The 26,343-nt window shown below is 36.2% G+C and overlaps 1 protein-coding gene across 19 annotated transcripts in view; it reads left to right on the top strand.

The window, feature by feature from the left end:
• REV1 (REV1 DNA directed polymerase) overlaps positions 1-26,343 on the top strand; it is a 62,629-nt gene that overhangs the window by 18,522 nt on the left and 17,764 nt on the right. For 11 of the 19 annotated variants that reach the window (XM_075135506.1, XM_075135548.1, XM_075135480.1 and 8 more), the window contains 10 exons: positions 5,382-5,531; positions 7,672-8,384; positions 10,227-10,334; positions 11,858-11,974; positions 16,689-16,821; positions 17,812-17,940; positions 18,610-18,764; positions 21,159-21,278; positions 24,017-24,237; positions 25,247-25,419. In XM_075135506.1, the coding sequence (XP_074991607.1) occupies positions 5,382-5,531; positions 7,672-8,384; positions 10,227-10,334; positions 11,858-11,974; positions 16,689-16,821; positions 17,812-17,940; positions 18,610-18,764; positions 21,159-21,278; positions 24,017-24,237; positions 25,247-25,419 (2,019 nt within the window). Of the gene's footprint in view, positions 1-5,381; positions 5,532-7,671; positions 8,385-10,226; positions 10,335-11,065; positions 11,209-11,857; positions 11,975-14,865; positions 15,208-16,688; positions 16,822-17,811; positions 17,941-18,609; positions 18,765-21,158; positions 21,279-24,016; positions 24,238-25,246; positions 25,420-26,343 lie in introns of those variants that run through there. The other 8 variants (XM_075135523.1, XM_075135497.1, XM_075135582.1 and 5 more) reach the window with 7 other exon arrangements.

The raw sequence follows: 26,343 nt of genomic DNA, 5'->3' as shown, positions 1-26,343 counted from the left end.
ATGTTCTTCTCAGTAAATCAGTCAGTGAAAATCAGTGCAGTGGACGTAGAGATTCCAAATTTGTTGAATATTCATGTGCACAGCATGTTAGTGCAATATGATGGGTTTGGGTTTTTTTAATTTGGTTAAGAATCAACCCTAAAATGTTACTGTCACAAATTGCTGGTAAAGCAGTGTTGTTACATCTTTAGTCTTGTCATCCAAGTTTGCAAAATGAAGAAGTTGTTTGTCTGTGGAGCTTTGATTTATTTCTTCGTGTGCGCACATTATGATCCAGTCCTTAATTACATGATCACATGCCATCTTTTTTCACTATGGTACCTGCCAAATTCTCTTCACAGGAAGATTGAATTCAGATTGCAAATTGCTAATTCAGTGTCTTGGTTTTTGCTTTTTGTCTCTGTAACCCTGTTCGTTACTTACTGCATGTGACTCAAATTCTTTGCTGATAATGGAATGAATAATTAATTCCTGTCTTTTATTGGTGCTTATCACTATAGCATCTGTCTGCTTTCCCAAGATTAATGAACTTACCACAGCACTTATTACAATGGCTGTTATTTTCATTTTTTGTTTGAGAGCCACCAAAAAGATATTGAAGGTAAAACACCAGAAATGTCAATAATTTGGAATATGCCATGTCAACTATGTAAGATAGTTACAAAGTTACTTATACAAGGATGGTAAGGCATATGTTGAAGTTTATTGCTGCATTAAAAGCTTTGCATATTCTGAACTGTGAACATTCTGAACTATGGTCTAAAGTCAGACTCTCACAAACCTGTTGTTAAATGCGAGTAGCTCTAGAATTTTGGTTTAATTAGCATCACAGAGAGATCCTGTGGTAACAGTAGTTGCAAAATCCAGTATTGCAGAGTAATGTGTGGTTGCTTTAGCGACAAAGTCATTCTTCCTGCACTCCCCTTGTTGCGTGTTTTTGCTACCTCTCCATTTCTGCAACAAATGAAGGAAGAGACTTGCAGGCAGACCTCCTTTCTAAATCTTTCTTCCTTTATTTGAAAAATACACGACACAATTATGTAGCTTGGAAAGGTTGTTGTGCAGTGTCCAATGGAAGCCAAATTAAGGTGATCTGAGAGCTTGACTTTCAAATTTGAATATTCTTTTAACAAACATTCTTCGACATACATAATAAAATCACTTTTTAGAGATTGAGGATAACTAACCACTTAAACGAGCTACCGGTAGAATTTGTGGATTCCTTATTTTGATTTTCAGATTGAGTGAATGTTTTTCTTAAAGATCTATGTTAATCGTACACAAATGTAAAGAAAATAGTTTAAAATAATTTTGCCAGAAAAACAAAAAATTAGTCTGGTACATCACACTTAATTTCCTTTTTCTGATGAGGATTCAGAATGCAAAATGTTTGAATAAATAAAAGCTACCAGTCTTAAAACAGTACAGCTTTCAGAAGAGATGCCATGTTACTTTAACACAGTAACTTTTTTTTGGAAACTAGCAAAGCATTGAAGGGAAAGGAGATGGCTTTTGTAGCTATGGAGCAAATGGAGCAGGCCTGCTGTTGAATGGTGGGGCAACCTCATGACGAAGGATATGGAAAAAGTTGAGGTACTCAATACTGCCTTTTCTTCAGTCAAGGCAAGGTCTACTTTCATGCCTTGAAGGCCTGTGTGCCTAGTGGCAGAGTTTGGAGAAAAGAAATGCTACCAAAAGTATAGGAAGCATAAATTACGGTTCACTCAAGGAAACGTGACATACACAACTCTACAGTACCAGATAGAATGCATCCAAGGGAGCTGAAGAAGCTGGCTGGTATCAGTGTTACACCACTCTGTGTCGTCTTTGAAAATTCATGGCAATCAGATGAGATTTTCTGGAAGACTGGATAAAAGGCAAATGTCATGCCTGTCTTCAGAAAGGGAAGGAAGAAGGATCCAGGGAACTGCTCTGTGATCAGCTTCACCACAGTCACTGAAGGTTATGGAAGATGCCTTCCTGGAAGCTATATCATGGCAAATCATGCCTGACCAGCCTGGTTATCTTCTGTGGTGAGATGAGTGGACGATGGGAGAGCAATAGATACCATTTTCTTTGACTACAGCAGGGCTTTTGACACAGTCCCCCATTGCATTCTTTTAATCAAACTGGGGAGATATGGATCGGACAGTGGGCTGCTAGCTTGGTGAAGAACTGGCTCAACTGCGTGGCTCAGACAGTAGTGGTCAACAGTTCAGAGTCGAACTAGCAAATGGTTACAAGTGGCATTTCTGAAGGGTCAGTACTGGGGCAGATGCAGTTTAATGTCTTTGTTAACAATATGGACATTGATGATCCAGTGGAAAGTACCTTCAGCAAGTTTGTGGATGACAGCAAATAGAAGGGAACAGTTGATATACTGGAGAGCAGGACTGCCCTTTGCAGAGTCTCAACAAACTGGAGGAATGGGATGACAGAAACTTCATGAAATTCAACAAAGCCAAATGCAGAGTCCTGCACATGGGACAGAATTAATTCCATGCAACCAGACAGGCTAGGGACCCACTGGCTAGGATATACCCTTGTAGAGAAGGACTTGAGGGTCCTGGTGGACTACAGGTTGATGATGGAGCAGCAGTTGTGCCTTTGTGGAGATAAAGGCTAACAGCATACTGGGTTGCATTAGCAAGACCATAGCCAGCAGGTCAAGGGAGTGATTCTTCCAATCTGTTCGGCACTTCTGTCGTGGTTTAACCCCAGCCAGCAAAAATAAACGCCACGCAGCCGCTCAATCACCCCCCCCCCCGGTGGGATGGGGGAGAGAATTGGGAGGGCACAAGTAGGAAAGCTCCCGGGTTGAGATAAAAACAGTTTAATAATTGAAATAAAACTAAGTAGAACAGTAATAATAACAGTGAGAACAACAACAATAACAGAATACACAAAGCAGGCAATGCACAACAGAACCGCTCACCGACCACCGACCGCGTGTCACGAACGGGGGGCGAGCCCCCCCCCACACCTGGTTTTTATACTGAGCATGATGTCACATGGTATAGAATACCCCATTGGCCAGCTGTGTCCACCACCCCGGCTGTGCTCCCCCCTCCCGGTGCAAGCATCACCCAGCAACAGCCAAAGCATCAATGGGCCATCAACGCTCCTTTCACACCGAACCCAAAACACAGCACACCCCCCAGGCTACTGGGAAGAAAGTTAACCCTGTCCCAGCTGGAACCAGGACAACTTCTGAAGCTACATCTGGAGTTCTGTGACTGATTTTGGGCTTCTCAGTAAAGAAAGATACTGACAAGCTGGAGTCAATTCAGAGGAGAACCACAAACATGAGTAGGGGCCTGGAACATGTAATATATGTTGAGAGGCTAAGGAAGCTGGTTTTGTTCTGCTTGGAGAGAAGACCAGGAGGGGATATAATTGCTGTTTTTCATTACCTATATGGAGGTTATAGAGAGCATGGAGCTGGATTTTTCTTCAAGATGCACAGCAAGAGGACAACAGGCAATGGTCGCAAGTTGCAGCAAAGAAAATTTTGACTGAGTATAAGGAAAAGATTTTTCACAGTGAAAGAGAGTAAGCAGTGGAACAGGTGCCTAGAGAGGTTGTGGAATCTCTGCCCTTGGAGATACTCAAAATTTGGGTGGACTCAGCCCTGGGCAACCTGATCTAATTTTACAGATGACCCTGCTTTAAGGAGTGTTTGGACTAGAGACCTCCAGAGGTCCTTTCCAACCTAATTTTTATTGATTATGAATTCTGTGATCCAGGGATTGTGGAATGGGGAAAGATGTTGAATGATGCATCGAAAATAAGATTCATATTGCTGTATCTCAATACGGTTTGAAAAAAAACGAACCAACTGTGTATTGATCTAGTAATGCAGCTACTCCAGTAGCTAAAATCTTAGCATGAACAAGTTCTTAAATGTGGTTTTTTATCATCTTGAAATTGCAGTAATGATTTTGAAATATTACCTGGGTGTTTATGCACCCAGGTTCACCTGGTGGTATGAGAAACAGTCTAACCAAGCATTGTTAAAAGCTGAGTAGCTGCATCACCACTTTCTGTACAAGAAAGCTTTGGAACTCTACCATGTGTTTGGCAATGTTTAACGTAAATTATATTCCTTTATGAATGCTATATATTCATGTATCAAACAATATTTAATTGATATATTTTTAGGGCTGTTTTTACTATCCTATTCCCATAGAAACCTTACCAGGTCTCTATGTATATGCCTAACTAGTTTTAATTTATCTAATTGGGAAATGCGATCTCCCACCGTATTCTTCTCTAATTGCAGCAAGAAAGCTCCTAAGGGCTTTTGTTTCACTGTCCAGCTCCCTTGACAGTAGTACAGATTTGAGCTAGTAAAAAGCACATCTCCAAGAGAAAGCATTCAGGTATTGAAGAACAGAAAAACAGTATCTGTCACTGAGCTAAATTCTCTGTAAAAATTTGAATCCAATTGTATGTTCAAAACTGAACGCTAATATTAAGCTTCTTTGATATGAGAGGTTCCTCTGCTGTAAGAAGTTTCAGCATCTGTGACCCAGTGTTCAATATGGAGAGTTCTATATGAAGAAGAGGTGAAGTATAGGCTGGGAAGGCTGTTACCTCTACTGCCAGCAACAGGCGTTGGGGTGGAGAGATGAAATCATGCTGTGGTGTATTTTTGAGAGGATTCCACTTCAAAGTCCATTACTTCCCTAAGGAATTTAGCAGTTATTGAAGTATAATTACAGTTTCATTGGAAGAAGAAAAAGAAGAGGGAGTTACAGTGGAACACATAGGACAGAACTGGAATGACTGTGGTTGATATTTATGGAAGGTCTATTTGGAAATTATTCTTCTGTCTAGCTTTCTTCAGTGAATTTTCTCACAAGAAGGGGTAATTATCCTTTTGGAATGGAAAAAGTAGTTCCTCTTCAATAGTGAACCACATCCTAGCTGACCTCCTTCAAATTCTACACAAATTTCCTTGGAAGACATGCATTTGCATTGTTCCAAGTTAAAGAGCTCAGTCAGCATTGTTCAGTTAGAATAACCTGGACCACTCACCAGGTTTTTTTGACTAGCTATTCTTTATTTTGTTTTTGAAATTAAATATTTGGGGTTTGTGCCTGTCAATTGGAGAAGAGAAATGGATGTAGACAACTGACCAACACAACTGTGCAAATATCTTTTGTAGTACCAGTCACCACATCACAAATTACTTTTCAGTTCAATCCAGTTAGTAGTGGGAGGGGGGTTGTGGAAGGGACTGCAAGTACACATAGCAGAACAGCAAAAGGTAATGACCAAAGTAATAGTTTATTGTACATGAGATATTTTCTGGCGTAGAAGGTTGGGGTTTTTTAAAATGTCTTGAGTAGTAACCTGTTCCTTTTTTTTTGTTTCAGCATTAAAGCTGGACGTCTCCTCTCACACATTCCGTATCAGCTTTACACCAAGCAGTCAAGTGTTCAAAAAGGTCTCAACTTTAATAGCATATGCAAATCTGAAGATGCCATGCCAGGTCCAAGCAATATAGCTAAAGATCTCAACAGGGTGTAAGTGTTTCTGATCTTGTAATGCAAATGCTAATCATTCACCCATAATGGGTTTGCATTTATAACTATATAGCATTTTTAAAATTCATTTCAGCTTTATAAGAGGGAAGCTCTGAGGCACTGAAATTTAAAAATAAGGTATAGCTATATAAATAGTTGAGGACAGAACTACAGAGGTAACTGTAGTTACCAAGCCTTGTCTCTAGTCTTTGGACCACACTTTCCTTGATAACATAACCTAGGAGTCCTAGGATATAGCATATTTGTATGGAAGCAACAAGCATACATTAAAGGATTCTGACTAGTGACACTGAAAAGTAGGTTTTTATTTCAAAAACAAAAAGCTGGTATGATTTGATTGCTTTTTCTAAAGGTGACTAGGAACAAATGTAAATGCATACTAGTTGTTAAGTTCTTTCTTTAGCTTTTTAAAAAAAAGTCACAGTGTACCTTATGTATGCTAATACCAAGGTTTAAGTCACGCTTGAGAGAGAAGATGGATTAAAAAATCCAATTACAATATAAAAAATTCTCCTAAAAGACCTTGAGAAGGGAATAGAACAGAAAACACCAGCGAAACTCGTAACTGGCAGAGGAATTGGAATTTGGAAAGAAACCTTCCCCTTGAACAGACTGTTCTGTAGGTTTTTTTTAAGAGGGTTCCTGCATCTTTTTCAGAAGCACATGTTTGTTGTTTAGGGGCAAGAATCATAAAATTATAGAATGGTTGAGGTTGGAAGAGACCTCTGGAGGTCATCTGGTCCCACACTACTGCTCAAACAGGGCCAAGGATACTGTACAAGATACTATACTTTCTGATTTGTAATGGTGGTCTGTGTTCTTCCACAGTCCGCTGATTTATTTAAAATCCAGTTCTGCATAATGCTGAGGAGACTTTACCACGAGTGGGATTTGTCTATATTGAGGAAAAATAAAATCGGTGCCACAAAATGAATATCCTAAGCAGTATTTCTTACCTGTATTTTAAACAACGAGTGATACAATCACCATCACCTCTTATTATTGCATTGTTAATGTTTTTTAAATGAGAAGAATATTCAGACTTCTAAAAATATCGATTTAGTCTGAAAAGCATGAGTTTAAAAGCCTGTCCTATCTCTGATACTAAATATGTACCACTGGATGTACCACTTTCAACCATGCAACTCCTGAGAAATATTATGTTTAATATAATTTATGATTGTGATAATCTTAACCAAATTGTTGTCACAGTTAATTGGCTTTCTGGTTTCACTGATATACTGGATAGCTAATTATTTCCCACCTTTTTTTTTATGTACTTAAATTGCTAGCCTTGGGAGTTGGGAGTGATGGTTGTTTTTTTTTCAGCAGATCAAGAGTATGCACAATTCTTGAAGGCTTCGGTTTTAATTCCACTTAGGGTTTGTTACAGAGTTAATTTTTTGAATGAAAACTTTGCCTCTACACTGTCAGAGTATATGTAAATTGCCAGTGCACTTGTGGCAGAATACTTTGTTTTATATGCTTAAAAGATGAAAAGTAATTTGTGTTTTTGTCAAAAGTTAAGAATATGTTTGATTTATAGAGCTTGAACAGATTTTTCCTTGAGAGAAGATAAAATAAATCTAACACATTAATCTAAAATAATTTTCAAAAAAATGAAGTTTTCTATGTATACTTTCTTTTTTTCTTTTTTTGTTTGTTTGTTTGTAACTAGATAAGGAAAATTGCATCTCTTGATCAAAAGATAACTTGTCCTGATGGTTTGCATATTCCTGCACCATTCATGCTGTCCTTGGTAGTACAGTTCTGTTAACAAATAATTACTGTAATTCGATTGGAGACTGCTGGTCAAATTAAAGGCTTTGGAAATAGCTTTTCTAATGTGAGCATGATTTTGGTCACTCCCATGTAAACTCCTGGTAGTGCTGCATTAATAATACACCAAATCTGTGAAATCTTTTGTAGAGCAATACAGTATTTTGTGACATTAAGAGGACATGGCTCAAAGTTTGAGGTAATTGTCTTGAGAATGTAAAAACTACTCAAGCATATACTGATAACAATTAGGAAGATAAATACTTAGCACTTGAAATGACTTGTAAATGTGCCTTTTTTTTATAGCAGATATGGTATTAAATAATCATATCTGTTTCAGAAATCATATTAAAAAGTGTGAGGTGGAAAACGAGATCACACCCAATGGAATAAGTAGCTGGAATGAAGAAGAGGAAGAAGAAAGTGACGATTTTGGATTTACAGAGCTGGAGCAGATCCTTCCCGGACGGAAACAAAATGGGATTCAGTCTCACAAAGACAGCACTGCCATTTTTAATGGACACACACACACTTCTACCAGTGCCTTAAAGACACAGGATTGCTTGGTGCCCTCCGGCAACGGTGTTGCAAGTAGGTTCTCTCCAGGCCCTGTGCAGGAGGAGGGGAAGACTGAAAAAGGCATGGTTGACTTTAGAGACTGCACAACGCAGCAGTTGCAGCAAAGCAACAAAAATACAGACTTTTCATGGAATCCACATAGGACTATGAGTAATTCATCCTCATCTTCATCTTTGCACAGTAATGCTAAAATAAATGGTGCTCACCACTCCACTGTTCAGGGGCCTTCAAGCACAAAAAGCACTTCTGTACCTACTCCTAGCAAGGCAGCTTCCTTACCTGTGTCCAAACCTTCAGATTGTAGTTTTATTTCTGACTTCTATTCACGTTCAAGACTGCATCATATATCAACATGGAAGTGTGAATTGACAGAGTTTGTCAACAGCCTGCAGAGGAAAAACAGCGGTGTCTTTCCAGGAAGGGAAAAATTAAAAAAATGGAAAGCAGGCAGGTCTGCACTTAAAACTGACACAGGTAGATACTTGTTTAAGAAGGTTTATGTTGAGAAGGTGCCTTATATCTTTGTTTGTACATTAAATGTCTAACTGAGACTGAGTAGGTTAGTATTCAATATTCACATTACAGTCAGGCTATCTGGAAAAGCTTGGTGACTTCGATGCACTGAAAACTAAAGGATCCAACTGCTTTTGGTTTTGTTTGTTTGGGTTTTTTTAACTTAAAATGTGACTTAATGTGATACTCTGGTCTATATTCAATTCCTCCTTGTAGAAGTAATATTCCTGACTTTACCAAGATACGTGGATTGATCAAGGGCAAAAAATACTATATATATCTAAATACACAAGTCTGTAGTTGCTATGTGAAAATCTAAAGGGAAAAAAACAGAAGAAAAAACCTTGCTGCTTATAGTTCAGTGTGAAAATTTAAAAGATGAGCAACATTTTGAAGTGAACTAAAATTCTAAAATTTTTTTTGTTAGTAAGAGTTTAATATACCTCTGGGTCTGTTTAAATGGGTAGCAGTGTCATATGAGACTTCTGAACCTGGCTTGTGACAGAAGAGAAATGTTTTATGGCATTACATCAAGGGCCAAAATGAAAAAATATGTGTAATTCATGAGAGGCGAAGTGTTACAAGTATAGATAAAGTATTTTGTGTCTTTAGAATCTCTCATTTACAGTCTTACTCAATTAAAAGGTTAGCTCTGTACCATCAAAGAGATTCTGACTCTGTTGTGCTGTAAAAATATTCACTTGTAAACATATGAAAATATGTTTGACGATAAATTACCACATCCTAAAAAATTATTGTTAGATAAATAAATTAACTGATTCTGTGTTTGTGCTGGGACACCCCAGTTATAAAACATGTTAGCTTATGAACTACCTTAATGTGTATTTTTTTCCATCAAAATATGGTATAAGCTAATATATTTTTATTTTCTCTTTGATTTGGCCTAGAGTATTCAAATAGTTGATGACTGTTTCAGTTGACAAGTAGCAGCTTCTTAAGCATTAACTTGATCACTTGATTTGTAAATATGCCCTTTATAAGACAGTCCTTATTTTTCAAAGAAAAATGGTAAATTATTAAAAACAGAAAAACATTTTTCTGATTACTTGGTAATTAACTCAGATGTTAAGCAGAACAATTTACTTGATGTATTGAAGTATTTTTTCACTGTTACACTTTATGCATTGTTCAAATTAAGATTTTTTTTTTGTTAGATAAAACCTCCTCTGGTAGGTCAGCAACATAGACATGCAGACTTGAACTTCTAGAATACTTGACAGTATTTCTAGTGCTTTAGGTGTGTAAGTTTTTCAGTCTGGAGCTATCTTGGTCATCTTTGCTGAATGGTTCCATGAGTTTAGGTACAGCAGTGACAAAATCCAGTTGCACGGGAGGTTTAAAACTAATTTTGATGTGTTTCACGAAGAATTAATGGTAGCTCTTAGTGCAGCTAAACTTTTTTTTTTATCTTTCGGACCAGTCTCTGATTGATGAACAAAACGGAGTAAAGTTCTCTGTTAACACGGCAAAATTAAGATCCAGTTCCCACAACATGCATTAATCTCCGTGGGTTGGGGAAACTTGTTAGCTAGAAGGTGTTAATTATGAGAAAATAAAATAGAAACTTTAAGTTGATGCATTGTTTAGGCTGTTTGTCTACTGTTTATGTTTACATTTCTCTGAGAATTTTGTAAATGAAAGTATCTTTTTCGTGAGAAGAAACAAAAATCTTTATAATTTAATGCGGTAAAAACTTGATAATAGGCCTTGATGACTACTGTGAGTAGTACCAAAGTGTATAAATTAGGGTTCAAGTTTTCTATTGGTGTATCTTCATACTAGGTAATGTGTCTGTTGCGAGCTCAGCCAAGCCACAGAGCTGTATAATGCACGTGGATATGGATTGCTTCTTTGTGTCTGTGGCTATCCGAAATAGACCAGATCTCAAAGGTCAGTATTTAATTCTACATGTTACAGGTTACTCAGTTAAGCCTTTAAAAAGAGAACCAAACTTGCACACTTACAAAATGAACTTTGCATGTTAATCTTTTTTTCTGGCATCTTTGATAGTCAGACCATGCAACTTTCATATTCCTGCTTACTTTCTCACAATCCAAAAGCAAGTGGAAGAGAGAATCGGAATTCTCTTTGCTGTCTCCTTTCAGTATCTAAAATAAGAGGAGAGAAGTAAAATCTGGAGTAACCATTCTGTATAACATTGCACATCTTACTGAGACTTAAATCTACCATATTAGAAATCGGAGATCAAATTCTAGTTGTACCAAAAGTGGGTTTTGGTCACTCTCTGTTAAAAAAAAAAAAAAAAAAGAATGGGATATCCTAATAATTTTCCTGAAGTAATGTAAGGAACTTTGTTGAACTAGAAAAGGGGAAAGGTCAAGGCTGAGAATTAATTGTCTCTTTGCCTGATTCATCTTTTTCAAGGGAAATTTGCTGCTTCTTCCCTTGTCTATCTAAGCTCTTAGTCATGGAGTATTATAAGACCTGGAGGATGAAGAATTCGGTTGGCATTGTTCGAGTTGTGTGATTATGCTTGGGGCATAGGAAGAGTTAGTGCAGCTCCTTAGCAAGTTTTGGTGGGGTTTTTTACAACTGTACCATTCAGAGATTAAGATTTGACAAATACTAGTTGTTCTGTGCAAACATTGAACTTCGGTGATGCACAAGTCTGAAGACTCGGTGCAGTGGTGACCATCTGACACCCAGCTATCGTAGACTTTGGGAAAGAAGAGTAAGCTGTATATGCAATTCCTTTGTTCTCTTCTGTGCAAAGGCAGGAGCAACTGTATCAAAGATACTCCTGGTATGTTTGGATCTTTAAAACTTTATATCCTGCCAGGTTTCAAATTCCATTACTGGAATATAAAGAACCTAGGACTTTTCTGCAAATATTTTTTTCTGTTCCACGGAAGTCTGCCAGAACTTTCAGTGTATAAATTAGCTTCCTGTAGAAAAATTATGGAGGTGTTGACATTACTAAAAAGGCAGAAGTTTACTAAAGATTTTATTTTTGTACAGTTAATTAAACAAGTGGAACTGAGTGTGTTGGTATGTGTACACTCTTTGAGTTTACTTAAGCTAATAAACACGATAAAGTATTTAAAACCAGTACAGTGTTTGCTGTGTCTTAAACTAATCATTAGGGCATTGGTGAAGTTTCACACCTTCAGTTTGTAGTTGTTATTAAAGACAAACTACTATGGCTGTATTTTCACTCTTTAAAAGCTTTTCTTCTTTACGTGTGACTGCAATTAAGACAGCAAATGCATAGTCACAGTGCAAAGTCACTTTCATAGCTGTTTCCTCCTTAATGCTGTAAGAGTGTATAAGCTGGAAAGAAATTATGAAAAAGTAAAGCAGACATCTTTATGATCTTACCCTAGTTATGCTGTTATTAAAATGTAAGCTATTATAGATGTTGACTTACAAGTACATGCACTTCTTCTCCACAGGAAAACCAGTAGCTGTTACTAGTAACAGAGGTGCAGGAAAGGCACCGCTGCGCCCTGGTGCAAACCCCCAGCTTGAACAGCAATATTACCAGAATAAGCTATTGAATGGCAAAGCAGGTACAGATAAGTCTGTTTGTTTGTCTGTATTTTTTTAACTTTTCTTATTAAAGACTTTTTCCTTGAAGTTATTAAGAAAGTGCACAGTGGATAAATTTAGTTTTTTCATGCAGGAGACTTCAGAAAATAAATGTCTTTGGACAACATGGTGCTCTGTGGCCTCAGTAGTAACATGCCACTGTGACTTCTTGTTAGTTAGCTTTGCTCAGTATGGGTGAATTATTTTAAAGTAACTTTAGGTTTTACTCACTTTAATTGAGGTTGAATAATTATTTGAAATAAGAAATAAATACAGATCACTTCAGGATCACTTCGTTCTGAGTAAGTCTATTACAGAGAAGAAGGTACAAAATAAATTTTAAAAGGCTACTAAATTTTTTTTACTATAAAAGTAGAAATGACAGCACATGGCCAGTGAGAAATTGATTGTTTGAAGTTGGCTTTTGAATTGCATGTGTACAATATCTGTGTACCATGAGTTAATTTGGGTGGTCCTTAGAGCATTTTAGATTTCTGGGAAGTGTGCAACTTCCATTAGTTCCATCTCTCCGGTACTTTGTTTCCTCAAAACCAGGGCATCTGTTGTAGTTTGAGAATTCCTTACTTGCCTGCAGTAATTTAGAAATTTGTTACTTTCTGTGTCCTTAAGTAGTAGTATACTAATGTAAACAAACATACTTTTATTAGCAAGTTTTATTATTGTTATACTGCCTGAACTGCATTTAGTATGAGAAAGTATATTGCTAAACATTGGCAACTTGTTTCTCTTTTTTTCTCCAACAGTCTGCTTAATCAGCTTGAAACTTAGTTTTTAGCATAAGGTTTCTAAAATGTGCATATACGAGGGGCAGCTGCTATTTAATTTCAGTTTAGATTTGGAAGTTCAGTTTCTCCTTTGTCACTTGTATATGCACTTTTTACCAACCGTGTGGTAGCAAGTACTATTGTTACAAAGTTTACACCTCAGTGAGATATTTTGTTGATACAAGAGGTGGAAAAAGACAGGTTGTTCTTCCGTGGTGGTTTCTGAAATGTTAGTACTTTAAAAAAACAGAAAAAAACCTAATAAATTCTGCCAATTTTCAAAGACATTTGGAAACAAGGTGTTACAGGAAGTGATGCCATTTTATTTGTCTTTTTGCTGTAATTTAAGAACACTTCCAACCTGAGGTAGAATATATGTTTGTGGAACCCACTGGCCTTTAAGTTTTTAAGGACTTTTCAGGATGCTCCAGACTTAGCTTCTGCTGTGTTGTTTGCAATGCCACGTATAAGTCCGTTACAAAGATAGCTGTGTTTTTTATGGAGTTGGATTTTCTGTAGTATAGCTTGTGTATGAACTATTTATTGGTAGTTCAGTTTTATACAGTGACTTCGTAACTTTTATTAGGACCTTACACTGCATAAAGGTGTGACTTCATACAATCAAGTGATGTTTGGAGAGTGAGGCAGTTAAATTATGGAAGTTTAGCTGATGTGTAGCATGTTCTTTGTGACTCACAAATTCCATAGTATCTCTTGTACTGTATTTATTGCTTAAGGGTACAGCAGGTTTCAGCCTCATTGTATAACAAACTCAGTTTCTTACTGCAGCAGCTTTTTCTGGATATCCACACATTCATTTCTTTAACTGCAGCATCCAATCTCACTGGCTTGCGCACAGGCAGGCAGCTAGTAGCTCTTTCCTTCTTGATACTTAGTCTGATTGTGCAATCTGTTGTTTTGGTGAAAGGATTTTTTCCTAACACTCTTTTTATAGTCTCTATCTCATTAGCTGCAGTTCATAATATTTTTTAGTCTCTTTATTAATTTTTATCTCCATGTACAATGTTTTTATCAACAAAAAATACAACCTGTTGTTTCTGCTTGCATTCTCATAAGTACATGGCTTGTCTTCTTTTGGGGAAGAGAAATTACAGTTAGTTATGGTCTTAGATGAAAAGATGGAATTGCAGGTTAGGCTTTTCTAACATCACAGTATCTTAGAAAGTGTATGTGAAACACTTCACAGCGTGTGTTTAATTGTGCCATGCCAGAGGCAGATATGGCCCAGCAGGCACATGTATCACATGGAAAAGTACTTTTTCTAAAATATCAAAAATACAGAATGCTAAATTGTGCTGTTAAATATACACAATTCTGTTTGGGGACATGTTATATAAATGAAATAAAAAGGTAGTTGGGACCAACTTTGAACATGAGCATATTTTTACATCCATGCTTCAACATGGAACCCACTTCATTGTTTCATGCTTCATGCTTTCCAGGCTGTTCTGCAATTTTGCCTTCTCCAGGTCTTGCTTATTAGAAACAATGTTCCAAATTAAAAAAAAAACAAACAACCCACAAACAAACAAAACAAAAAATAAACAAAAACAAACCCTTATGAATCACTTTTGACCACATACTGAATTCTACTGCTTCAGCTACTTCTTTTTTTTTGCAAATTACTTCTTTAGTGATACTGGTTCCTGCCTTTGATCTGCATTGCTAGACAAATATCTAGTGTCAATAGAATCTTGAATCTTTTATGAAATACTTTCTTTTTCTTATTTGAGTTCATCCAAAAATGTGTAACTTTTAAATTTAAAAACTTGCTATCATTCTCACCCTAAATCTCCAAATTGGAGATAGCCTTTCTGGGTAGTAGAAATTACTTCTCTACATACATGCCATCTTTAACATTCATTCTACAGATAGGAGATTAACATACGTTAATCAGGATTCATAGTTTGGGGTCTCTTTTCCATGGCCAGGATGCCCAAGATGTGAATGTTTTCTAGGCTTCCTTTCCCTCAACCCTACTATCTCCCTTTTTTCATTCTAAAGAGCAGCAGATTTTAACCATCATATTAGTCACAGATTTATTCTCAGCGATTTCTTTTTCACAGACTTGGGTCCTGGCCTCTGATTTCTCCATCCGTTGCTCCACATTCACCATGTGCCTGTCTAGTTTCCCAGCTTTTGATGAGAGGTTCTCTACCTTGCCTTCCATTGAGGACAATGTGTTCCGCATTGCCCTGAATTTCACATGAAGTGACTCCATCAGCTCATGGGGGGATCTGCTCTGCTGCGATGTGGAAAAAGTCGACGAGTCCAATGAAGATAGACAAGATGACAGCATCATCTCAGGCCAGGGCGCAGGAAGGCATGGACTAAAGAAATTGTTCTTGTCATTCTTATCTTTATTTGGGGCATAATTTTGCTCTAATTTTCAGTTGCAGACATCCTAGGTAACTTACTGAGCTCATCATACATTAAAATATTTAAGACATAAAAAGGTGCACAAATTTAGCAGAAAGTCTGAACAAAAGCAGTTTTTCACATGAGTCGGGCTCTACCCCTGCTGTCTCCACTCACTCATTACAACACATTCTCTGGTCTGATAACTACTCATATGTGCACATAGCACCATGTTTCCTTTCAGTCAAATTGTCAGTGTGTAAGTTGTTAGTACCATGAAATATAGTTAGGCCTTGTGGCACTCTGAAGAAAATTCCCTGTTTATTATATTACAAAGGTGTATGGTATTAAATAGACTACAGTAATGAGAAAGAGGTATAACATACATATTGGATTTCATTTTAAGTAAATAGAATCTTTTTGTCTGTATGATAACTTGTTTTGATTCTGATGGGGAGTTTGGAGGGCATAGTAGTTTTTGCATCTAGCCATTTTTTCAGGCTGATCTATATTTAGAGTATAGGCATGTATCTTTCAAGGTTTACATACTGTGAAAACCCAAATAGAAAGGAATAGAAAATGCTTTACTTGATTCCAGTATTCAGTGTCATGGAATTCTGTTCTAGTACCTAGTATGCAGTGGGCCTGGAGGACTCTTTAAAATTTATCTAAGAGCATGCAGTAAAGTTTTATAGAATTAGGGAAGGTCTGTCTCATTTAAAGACTGGGGTTGCAGTATTTATAATTGTAGCATTTTGATCCAAGATAAATTTATGGTGATATTTGAAAGAAGTTGACATACCCTAATAAGAGAATTATTAGGAGGTAACAGCAGAAGTTTTGTCAGTTAATATCCCCATAAGCTGTTTCTAGCTAGTGTTTTTTAATTTGAGAGCTACTTAGCATTCTGGTTATTTCCCTTCTTAAAAATCACTTTGTGGTATCTAGATTATTAGAAAAATACTTTTAAGTAAGAGGTTGTAAGTATGATAAAAAGTGAGTTTGTATTCTGAATTTAATTTCCGTGTTCTGGTGGTAGTTGTGCTTTTTGTAAAAAGAAATATAGCTAAGTATCTTCTTGTTCAGGCAGGCAGTTGGTAAATTTTTGAGTCTCTTGTATTTGTTTACAGAATATAGTTGTAGCAGTTAGCCTCAAGTGTTTGATCATTTTTCTTGTCATTAAAGCTAACTGAGATCAGTCTTATTTTACAGTATGGTGTATGTACGCACCAATAAGCTGCTGTCTAGTAATTTTGGGGAAAATAGAAACAGAATTTTTCCGTAGCTTAATATTTTTCTCACTAATACGTATAGACCTATCTGCAGAGAGAGATGACTATGTGGGGGGGTCTGGGTTTTTTTGTTCTGGGCCATGATATGAATCAATACAGTATTAAGAACCTCTTCGTCAACAGGTAGCAGTATAGAAACTGTATAAAATAAAATCCATAATTTTTATTTTCTTCACATTCATTCTGTTGAACTCTTAAGAAAAATAACATAAAAACAAATATAAATATTATTTTCCAAGCAGAAATTAGAGTACCTGATAAGCTGGACTCATCAGTCTGGGAGCATCCGGATTCCACACATGTGAATGGAGCTGACTTCGATCTCACTGTTCTGTCCATGGCTGAAATAGCTTCCTGTAGTTATGAAGCCAGGTAGGTAAAAGTTACCTCTCAGGTTGCTTGAAAATCTTATACAGATAGGCATAAAATGTCCCAAAATGGCAGTTGTTAAGTCAGTTTCTTTAAATTTATCTAGAGAGGAATTTTTTCTTATGTTTTCAAAAGTTGTAGTTATATAGGTTGTTAGAATTTAACACAAGGTCTTCCCTATGGATGCTGCTGCTTTTTAAACACTGCTTAATAGCTCTCAACCTAACCTACATGTTACTTGAAACAAAGCCTATTAAGAAAAACCTTATGCCATTCACTGTGATACTGTTGATTTCATAATGTTATCTTCACTTCTTTGTATCAAAATTGCATTCTTTTATGGAATTAAGAACATTTTGTTACTGAAGGTTTTAGTTAAAATCAGGCAGTAAGTGTGATTACTAAACTTAAAACCATTTCTTGCACAGATTATTGAGCATCCCCAATAACATAGCTTATAAATGTTCAGAATATGAAACTTGTTATAAATACAAGCACAGTGTTGGAAATACGATTTTCTTCCCTGATGGAAATAATACTCCAGAAATTATTCCATCATCAGAACCTTTCTCAAGCATGCTAGGATAGGCAGGCTTATATTTGTATTTCAAAAAGTTAGAGTTTATTTATTACGGGAGCATAATTTTGTAAGCTTGCACAGTGAAAGATCCAGTTACCTTACTCACTGTAGTATATGCATGGTTTTAATTTAAAACAGAAGATAGCAAGTAGTGCTTTCTGGAGACTTTTTCTTTGTCTTAAGCAGGCAGGCTGTCCATGCTGCATGCCCGAATATTATACAGCTGATTCAAATACTCTATTTGCAGTTATTTTTCTTACCTGTTAAATTGCTAGCAGTTGGACTAAATCCCTTTTTATTGATAATTCATTTTTGTGGGAAAAGACAAATACTTCATTTGGAAATACCCTATATTAATTTGTGGAAAAGTCGGTACTGTGTTTATCTGGGGGGTTTTTATTATTTAATTTTAGACAAGTCGGCATAAAGAATGGAATGTTTTTTGGCCAAGCAAAAAAGTTGTGTCCAAATCTGCAAGCAGTTTCCTATGATTTTGATGCGTACAAAGAAGTTGCACGGACAGTATATGAAATATTAGCAAGGTAACGTGCTGTTTGTTTACATGATCTTTCATGGTTATCAAGCATATTTTATTTGCCACTGCTGAATGCTATTATTCGATTTAGTATTTTCATCTCCATGTTACTCTTCAGCTTCAATAAAGCCATTCCTATTTGAGATCTTCCTTTTATAGTATTTTTGTTATTTTGAGCACCGTGCTTCTTCTGAGCATTCTTTTATCTTGAAGTCAAATTCTGTAAACAGTCAAGATCTGACTTCCAAAGGAGTCATTGTTAAATTTTTTGCTGATTACACTATGAGAAGCAGATCCCTGCTTAGTAGTGAGATTCTTCCAGAAGGTTTTTTTGAGTAACTTAGGAATGGGTTATTGGAGTAACATCTATTAGAAACTACTTTCTGGTTTAAAATGCACTTGAACAAAACTGGAAATCTGTTATTGTCAATGAAAAATAAGTATTCAACTCCTTCTCCAGCTGTTCCTTTAAAATCATGATGCATGTTGAAATTAGTCCTAAATTAGTAATGTTACTGTAATTTGCTATTTTAGCATTTTTAATATGTAAGTGACGTGTGATACAAAATAAGCAGGGAAATGCCACCGCAAAAGGAAGACTTTATTTGCTACATATTTGTTTTAACAGATGGTGAGCTGTTGCTGGTGTTTCACCTGCTTTACTTTGTGTTGATAGCTATACTCATAACATCGAAGCAGTCAGTTGTGATGAAGCACTAGTAGATATCACTGAAATCCTTACAGAGACCAGATTGACTCCTGATCAACTTGCAAATGCTATCCGCACCGAAATCAAAGCCCAAACTAAATGCACTGCTTCTGTTGGGATGGGTAAGTACCTTCCTTCATTTCTGTTTACAAGCAGTGCCTGCTATTGTTAGGTGTATCAAAGCTATGTAAGATTGCTAAAACTCTAAGTGTTTGTGCAATATGGAATATATTGCCATTTACATTAAATTAGTGTAAATAAAAATGCGAGAAAATCTTCATAAGTAGAAAGTTTTAAGCAAAAATGTATACAATTGCTATCACTTCTTTGTTATCTGAACATTATGCTAAATTTCCATCTGTATGATATTCTTACATTCATTTTTATGAAATGCTACTGTATTTTTCCAGTAAAAAGAGAAATGAGCACAGATTCTGTTCCTTATCAGAGATAGCGGTAAGAGTTTATGGGGTGGCAGGATTTAGCACAATTATTACAAGGTATTGAAAGCAAAGATTTGTGTGATTTATAGTAGGTAGTGTATATGAAATCACACATCTGAAAGGACTTCCTTGATTTCTTTTCACTTGGCCCCTTCCTTTCTCCTTTGTTTTTGTCCCTAATTAATACTAGAGTTGAGTATCTGTAAATAAATATACTGAGTGTATGTAAGTGAATGAAATCCACTTGTGAGACAAGCTGAAATTCATTACTGTAGGCAGAATACTTCCTTTATTTCTTATTTATTTCTTACGATATCATAGTACAGAGACTGTAATGCCCTGGATTCCTGTTTATGTCTTGTTTTGAATTGAAATACATTTGTAATCTCTTTTATATGCTTATTTAGTGTGTTTGTTTTTTCTATAGAAAGAGCGGAATTAGTTTTTAAAGTGTTACTTTCTATCTGATGTCATAGTTCTCTTACTGATTGAAAGAGACACATACGTATCAGCAATATTTTTTTTTCTAATAATCAATTTATGTGAGATCTTGGAAAATAATTTTGGTATCCTTTCTCGAAATTCATATGGTAGGTACACTACAGGGACTTTGTCTCTTCAATCGTAATTCATCATTAAGTAAATAAATCAGAGGAAACAATTGTACTTGTACTGTTACATGAATGTAGAGACCTTATTTCAAAAACATGGTCTGCCAGAAACATACATCTTGTGAAGTGATTTATATGTTGCCCAGTGGGAAAGTTGTACCAATATAATAAAATGTAAATCTGAATAGATACTGTTACACTGTTGAGATGTCCTCTCAACACTGTTGTCTGATTAGAGTTAAATTAAAAAGGACATGCTTGTGCCAGTTGAATAAATGTAATTTTTACCCTAGAGATTTTAGTGGCTAAACTAAATTGATTTAAACAATACTAGTGAAAGATTAAACACTCATCTATAAACATCCTGTATCTTGGTTTCTCATTTGTTAAGTGAGGTATTAGTTTTTTCCTACTTCACTTCAGTGTGCGAGAACAATACATTGCAGAAGGTGAATCACTGAGATTTCATGGTATTAGAGGCTATGTTGGTATGTTTGATAAGAGGATCAGAAATCTTCAGTACTCTATAGACAAAACACGGATCCCCAAAGTTAAATAGGAAATTGAATGAGGAATCTGTCATCAATTGTTTCACCAATTTAATCTCTCAGGAGAAACAGTGCACGTAAAACTCTGTTACTGTTCTTACTGAATAAAATTTTAGAATAGACAAAAGTGTGTTAACATAGGTGGGAGGAGAAGAGCAATAGTAACGCACAGTGCTGTGAGTTGTGAATTCCCCTGATCTTTCATTAGTTCGCTTTATCTTAGAACAGGGTGTTTGAGTGGCAATAACGAATCTGTCTGGGTATCATTTCAGAGATCTTATTGGCTGGGCATGAGTAAACCTATAAACGGGGAAGAAAAAAATGCTGAAATAGGTCTTGTTCCCACCACACTTTATGAGTGCATATAATCATTTAATAAAGTAATTGGATTTTTTTAGTGAATACTTGGGCCCAAATACTAGCTTAATTCCAGTATTTTACATATAATATACAATGTAGAATTGTCAGCTAAGTATTATTTGCATTGACCATGGTGGATTTTTTGAAGTCCTGCAGTGTTAAAATATTACACTTCTAAATTTTCAGCCATTTGCACTTAACTGTTTATCTGTACCTCTACATGTGTAGAACAAATAAATTCAGTGTTCTTAATGAAGGGTCCTGCACTTATTTGTTGGTTGTTTGGGTTTTTTTTAGTGGGTTTTTGTTTGTTGGTTTTAACTTTGCAATCACAGTTACCACTACAGTTATGCTGCTGTAATCACAAATACTGCTAGTTGCTAATTTGGAAATAGATACTGCAAATATATATGAATATATTTCATTAAATTCTTTGTAAAAGACAAAGAATTTGACTATACTTTCTGCATTTTTTCCTTGACTGTTGAACTGCAGCATTCTACTTGAGAAGACAGAAGTTACCACAGACATACTTTAATTTGTTGTTTTTACAGGTTCCAATATTCTGCTGGCCAGAATGGCAACTCGTAAAGCAAAACCAGATGGACAGTATCACTTAAAACCTGAAGAAGTGGATGATTTTATCAGAGGGCAACTTGTTACCAGTCTTCCAGGTGCTCCTTTCTTTTACAGGACATTTTGCCTCCTGATATTAAAACACTTTCAGCTACAAATCTGTGTTCTGGATCAAACAAGATTAGATGCTGTTGCATGGTTATGATCTGAAAAAAAGAAGATACACTGATTTCTGAAAATTTCTGAAATTTCTGAAAAGAATTTCTGTGACCTTTTTGTATCTTTGAGAAGCATCTTTTTTGGCAAAGAATTTTACAGATCACACAGCATGATCTATGGAAGAAACTCAGAGTTTAGTATGTTACGCAACCTTATATTCTTTAATAAAATTATTTAGATGAGTCATTTCAAGTGAATGCTAGCTTGCTGTATCATAATGAATGTAATAAAATAGTAACATCAGGTACTTATCACTGAGAGAGGCTGGGTTTGCTTAGAACTGAGAACTAGCCCAATAAATTATTCTTTCTAAAAAGGAGTGTATGAAATCAGGAGCTGGAAAAAATAGCACAGATGCCACAATAAAAGAGAGAGTATATGAAGGGGGGAAAGGAAAGAGAGAGAGAGGAGTTTGTTTAATCTCTGCTGCATCTAAGAAACTCTGAGAGATTTAGAAGAGAAGAAGGACAGAAGGAAAATCAAGAAATAAAATTTGGCAGAGGAGAATGTTACCAAACTAGAGAAGTGTTTCTGCTTGCAACATGAGCTGTATTAGAATGGCTGATAAATAGAGAGGAAGGTGAAAAGTAAGGCTGCTGTGGGAATATTACCACTGTTGTGCTCTGCATCCACTATAGACCGTTTTTGGTTTGGGTAGACTTAGGATACACATTAGGCATTTGTTACACAGGTAATTATTTTTTGGGGTAAGGATCTTTAGTCAATGGTATACTGCAAACTGTGACAGAATGTGTTGATTCTTTTAAAGAAGAATAACAGGTTTGTCAAATTCCAACTGTTTTTTGCCTAGTTGTCTGAAGAAATGATTGTTACAGTGATTATGATGTATAATTTGCAAGTATGACAGTACTGCTAATTTTATGAACTGTTTGGCAGTTTCAGCCAAATCTTACTGGGAGATAGATGTTCTAATGACATAATGTTTCCACAAGTTTTGTGAAAAATGACAGCTTGACAGAGGAGAGTGATCCAAATGAGTACATCCTTTGTGGGACAGGCAGGCAAAATTCAACTATTGTACATTTTGGTAGTAGTTCCCAGTCATCAGATGTATAGCCAGAGTATATGTTTTCTGTCCTGCATTCCTTGGTCACGTAGGAGAGAGAAGGGTATTTCAGTAAGGGAGAACTAGAACAATTGAGTGGGATGCCTGTGGACATAGAGAAGACCAAGGAGAAAGCTGGAGGGGAGGAAAGAAGCATTTCTGGCCCACAGGTTTTAGGGAGGTTCTCCAAGGCATAGTGGGATTCACAGGGAAATGGCAGGGAACTGGAGTTACTGTGCTGGGAGAGTGATAGACAGTAAGGACATACAGAATACACCTATGTGAAAACAGGCTTTATTACATTTTTTTATTGTTCCAGGAAAATACTTAAAAGAGTTGTAAGCTAAAGTGTTTCCTGGCATGCAACTCTGTATTGTATTGTTATTCAATACTTTAGTAGTATAATGTGACACAGACATAGTGCAAAAAGTGCTGAGTAAGCACTCATTTATGCTTTGCATGTAAGCGATCAGCTGAGCTCAGCTGTACACACATATTTAGTGTTAAATGTTCAAAATAGTATTTTTCTCTGCTTAAGGAGAAAAAAAAAGAGAACGTAAACAAAAAATAGACAGCAATAGACACTGAAATGGAAAAGTGGTAGGAATAGCATACATAGACAGGTGCGAGTTTACCAGAAATTCTCTTTATGTATCCCCTTCCATGGCAAACATAATTTACAGCACAGCATCATTTCTCTTTGGCATAACTTATAGGAGTTATTTTTCCTCCAGAAAATTATTCATGTGGTACTGTGCTCTGACTTGAGTATTTTAAAGTTTTCAGAATTCACTTGCATGTTCATAGTAAAAACTTTTCAGTGTTTGTGTCAATAATGCCACCTGGACAAGGAAACAGATTATGAAAGATAGAAGCTGATTACCTGACATTTTTAACTTTCGCTGACTTTGGTAGTGTAAACTCATACGACTAGTATTTTTTGGAAGAAACAGGCCCCTTCTCCAAAACCCAGAAATATACTTAAGTTTATCACACTTACATGAGTGCTGTTGCCATGGTTACCTACAATTCCAGTGCTTAGTAATTCAAAGCACAAGTGATACAGGTATGCTATCACTTCTACTTGAAATATTATTTTTCTATCCAGGAAGCACTGGAACAGTAGTCAACATATTTGTTGGTTTTCTTTTAGATTAAATCGCTTGTATAGGATGGCAAAACATATTACATGTTTTACACTCTTTTGGGACTGGGTGTTGTGGTGTTCGGAGCTATATATTCTGTAACAGGCAGTACCTTGTCAAGAAGATTTGCAAGCAGGAGTCATTCACATTTTACCCAGAAATAAACACACTGCAGTATGACATCTTAAACTAAATATATAAAACAGATTAAAGAAATACAGGTGAAGACAGCAAAAGTTTCAATGTGAACCATGTTTTATTGAGTGTAATTTATTTTTTATGGTGTATATTTATTTATTAATTTGATACGACCTAGTGTAGGTTTAAAAAGACAAAGTTTATTTGTTCAAAACCTGACTGGCTCTGAATTGTGTAGAGTTAACAGAACTAATTGCTTTGTTGTTAGGAGTTGGCAGGACAATGGAGTCTAAGCTGGCTTCTTTGGGAATTAAAACCTGTGGAGATCTGCAGTGTGCTTCAATGTCAAAACTGCAAAAAGAATTTGGTCCAAAAACAGGACAGATGCTCTACAGATTTTGTCGTGGTTTGGATGATCGACCTGTTCGTACAGAAAAAGAAAGAAAATCTGTTTCAGCAGAAATCAACTATGGAATAAGGTTTACACAGGTAAAGTCAAACTTACTTTCTTTTCTGCAGTGACTTCTTTCAGCTGTAGAAGAATCTTCTCATATTCTGATTATTTTCACTTACACTTTGATCTGTTAGAGCACCATCTTAGAGCACCATTGGAAAATGAAGAAGTAGGAGACCAAATGATAAAATGGGAGGAGAGACTGCAAAAGTATTGGATTGAAAAGAAGCTTGCACAAAATTAGCTGGCTATTCTGCATTCGTTATACAACTCTGGTGCAGAAAAAGAGAACTGCAGTAGGTTTGTCAGCACCTAGCATTCTCTTTCATTTAAATGCTGATTGTTCCAAGATGCCAGTGTCTGAAATCATCACCAGCTGCTCCAGTACAATATTTTTATTAGACTTTTTACAAATATTGCAGGGGGGGGAGTGTTGTTGACAAAATTGTGTTAAAAAAAAATGAGCTCTTTGTTGAAAACCTAAGCATTTATAGAAATTGTAGAAAAATCAGGTTGGGAGAAACCTCATGATATTGTGTAGTGCAACTTTTGCTCAAAGCTGGGGAAGCTGTGAGATCAGATCAGTTGCTCAGGACTTTATCCAGTCTGGTGTTGGAAACTTCCAAGAACGAAGACTGCACAACTTCTCTGAGCAACAAGTTCCACTGCTTGACCTTCCTCATAGTGAAAAAGATTTACCATATAAACCCTATACTCTTCATCTTCTAGGTGTGTGCTCAAAGTTAGACTTGCAATTCTGTGTTGGGGTTTCTAAATACTTTTTTTTTAAAAAACTTATTTCCAAAAGGACTTAGTGTTTCCTACTTATTTCAGCGTTAGGATGGGGATCTACTGTCTCGCCTAACTTCAGCAACCTACAATGTAAACAAAACAAAACACGTGAAGTTAAATAAGACAGTTGCCTGTGAGTCAGCTTGCTCTTTTCGGTTTACACCATCTGGATTGCATTAACCCTGTAATGATTTACCTTCAATATTTGAAAACTAGTAATTATCTAAATACGTTGTTGGTTTTCCCCTTCAGCCTAAGGAAGCAGAAGCTTTCCTTCTGAGCCTCTCAGAAGAAATCCAACGTAGACTTGAAGCTGCTGGTATGAAGGGTAAACGATTGACCCTTAAAATTATGGTCAGAAAGTCTGGGGCACCAGTGGAGCCTGCAAAATACGGAGGTCATGGAATCTGCGATAATATCGCCAGGTAACTACGCATAGAAAAAAGAATAGTCGGTAGTAGGCATGAGCACACTTCTGCAGGATGTTGAACACCAAAACTTACAGGAAGACAGGACAGAAATTTTTAAAGTGCTTAGTACCTCTTTGTCTACGTATCAAACCTGCACCATAATCAGAAGTAGAATATTATTATCGAAAGTCCTCTGTGTTTGGGTTGTACATATGTGGTCTTTTGGTCATCAGCATGGAATGTAAATCCCCCAATGACAAAAAACACAGTATATTGGGAGGAGAAAGAAGGAAGAGACTAAGGTGTCCGAAGCAGAAAGAGAATAATTTTAACAGTCATCTTTTGCCTTTGAGTTTCTTCAAAGAGAGAAATGGGGAAAAAAGAAAATATATCAGAAGTTGAAAAATTTTTGGGCATAGGAGAAACAATTTGTGGTTTTCAGAGGAAGCAGGAATGGGAAAGAAGGAATCTGACTCCACAAGTGCATTCTTTGTGGTTTGAAATTGCTTTCTTGAGAGAATATACTTTGGCTTGGCTGTGGATGCTGCTTAAAAATTAAAGGGATTTAGTGAAATATTTTCAAAGAATTATTGTGACTATCCATTTCTCTTGGTAGGTAGGTACATTTTTTTTCTCTTCTTCCTTTTTGACTTTAATATAAGGTTGCTCTTAATTTGATAATAGTCTCATGAAATACTAGCTAATAAAGGTGTTTGTTCTTTTAAAGGGTTTGTCTTCAAGCAATAATACATATGTACATGTATATTGTTGGTGTACATTTCTTCAGCTTGCTCAATATTGGAGCTGTTTTTCCTTTTGCAGTACTTGCAGAAGTCATATTTACATCCTGAACTATGACAGGCATGCAGCAGCATTTTTATTTCTTTTGGTGACCAGTTGAGTTGAAATGTTCTGCTGCTGCAAACTGTTTGCTCTCCC

Source organism: Calonectris borealis, chromosome 1, assembly GCF_964195595.1.
Source record: "Calonectris borealis chromosome 1, bCalBor7.hap1.2, whole genome shotgun sequence".
In the NCBI taxonomy this organism is placed as follows: Eukaryota; Metazoa; Chordata; class Aves; order Procellariiformes; family Procellariidae; genus Calonectris; species Calonectris borealis.
This window is presented reverse-complemented; position numbering and strand designations above follow the sequence as displayed.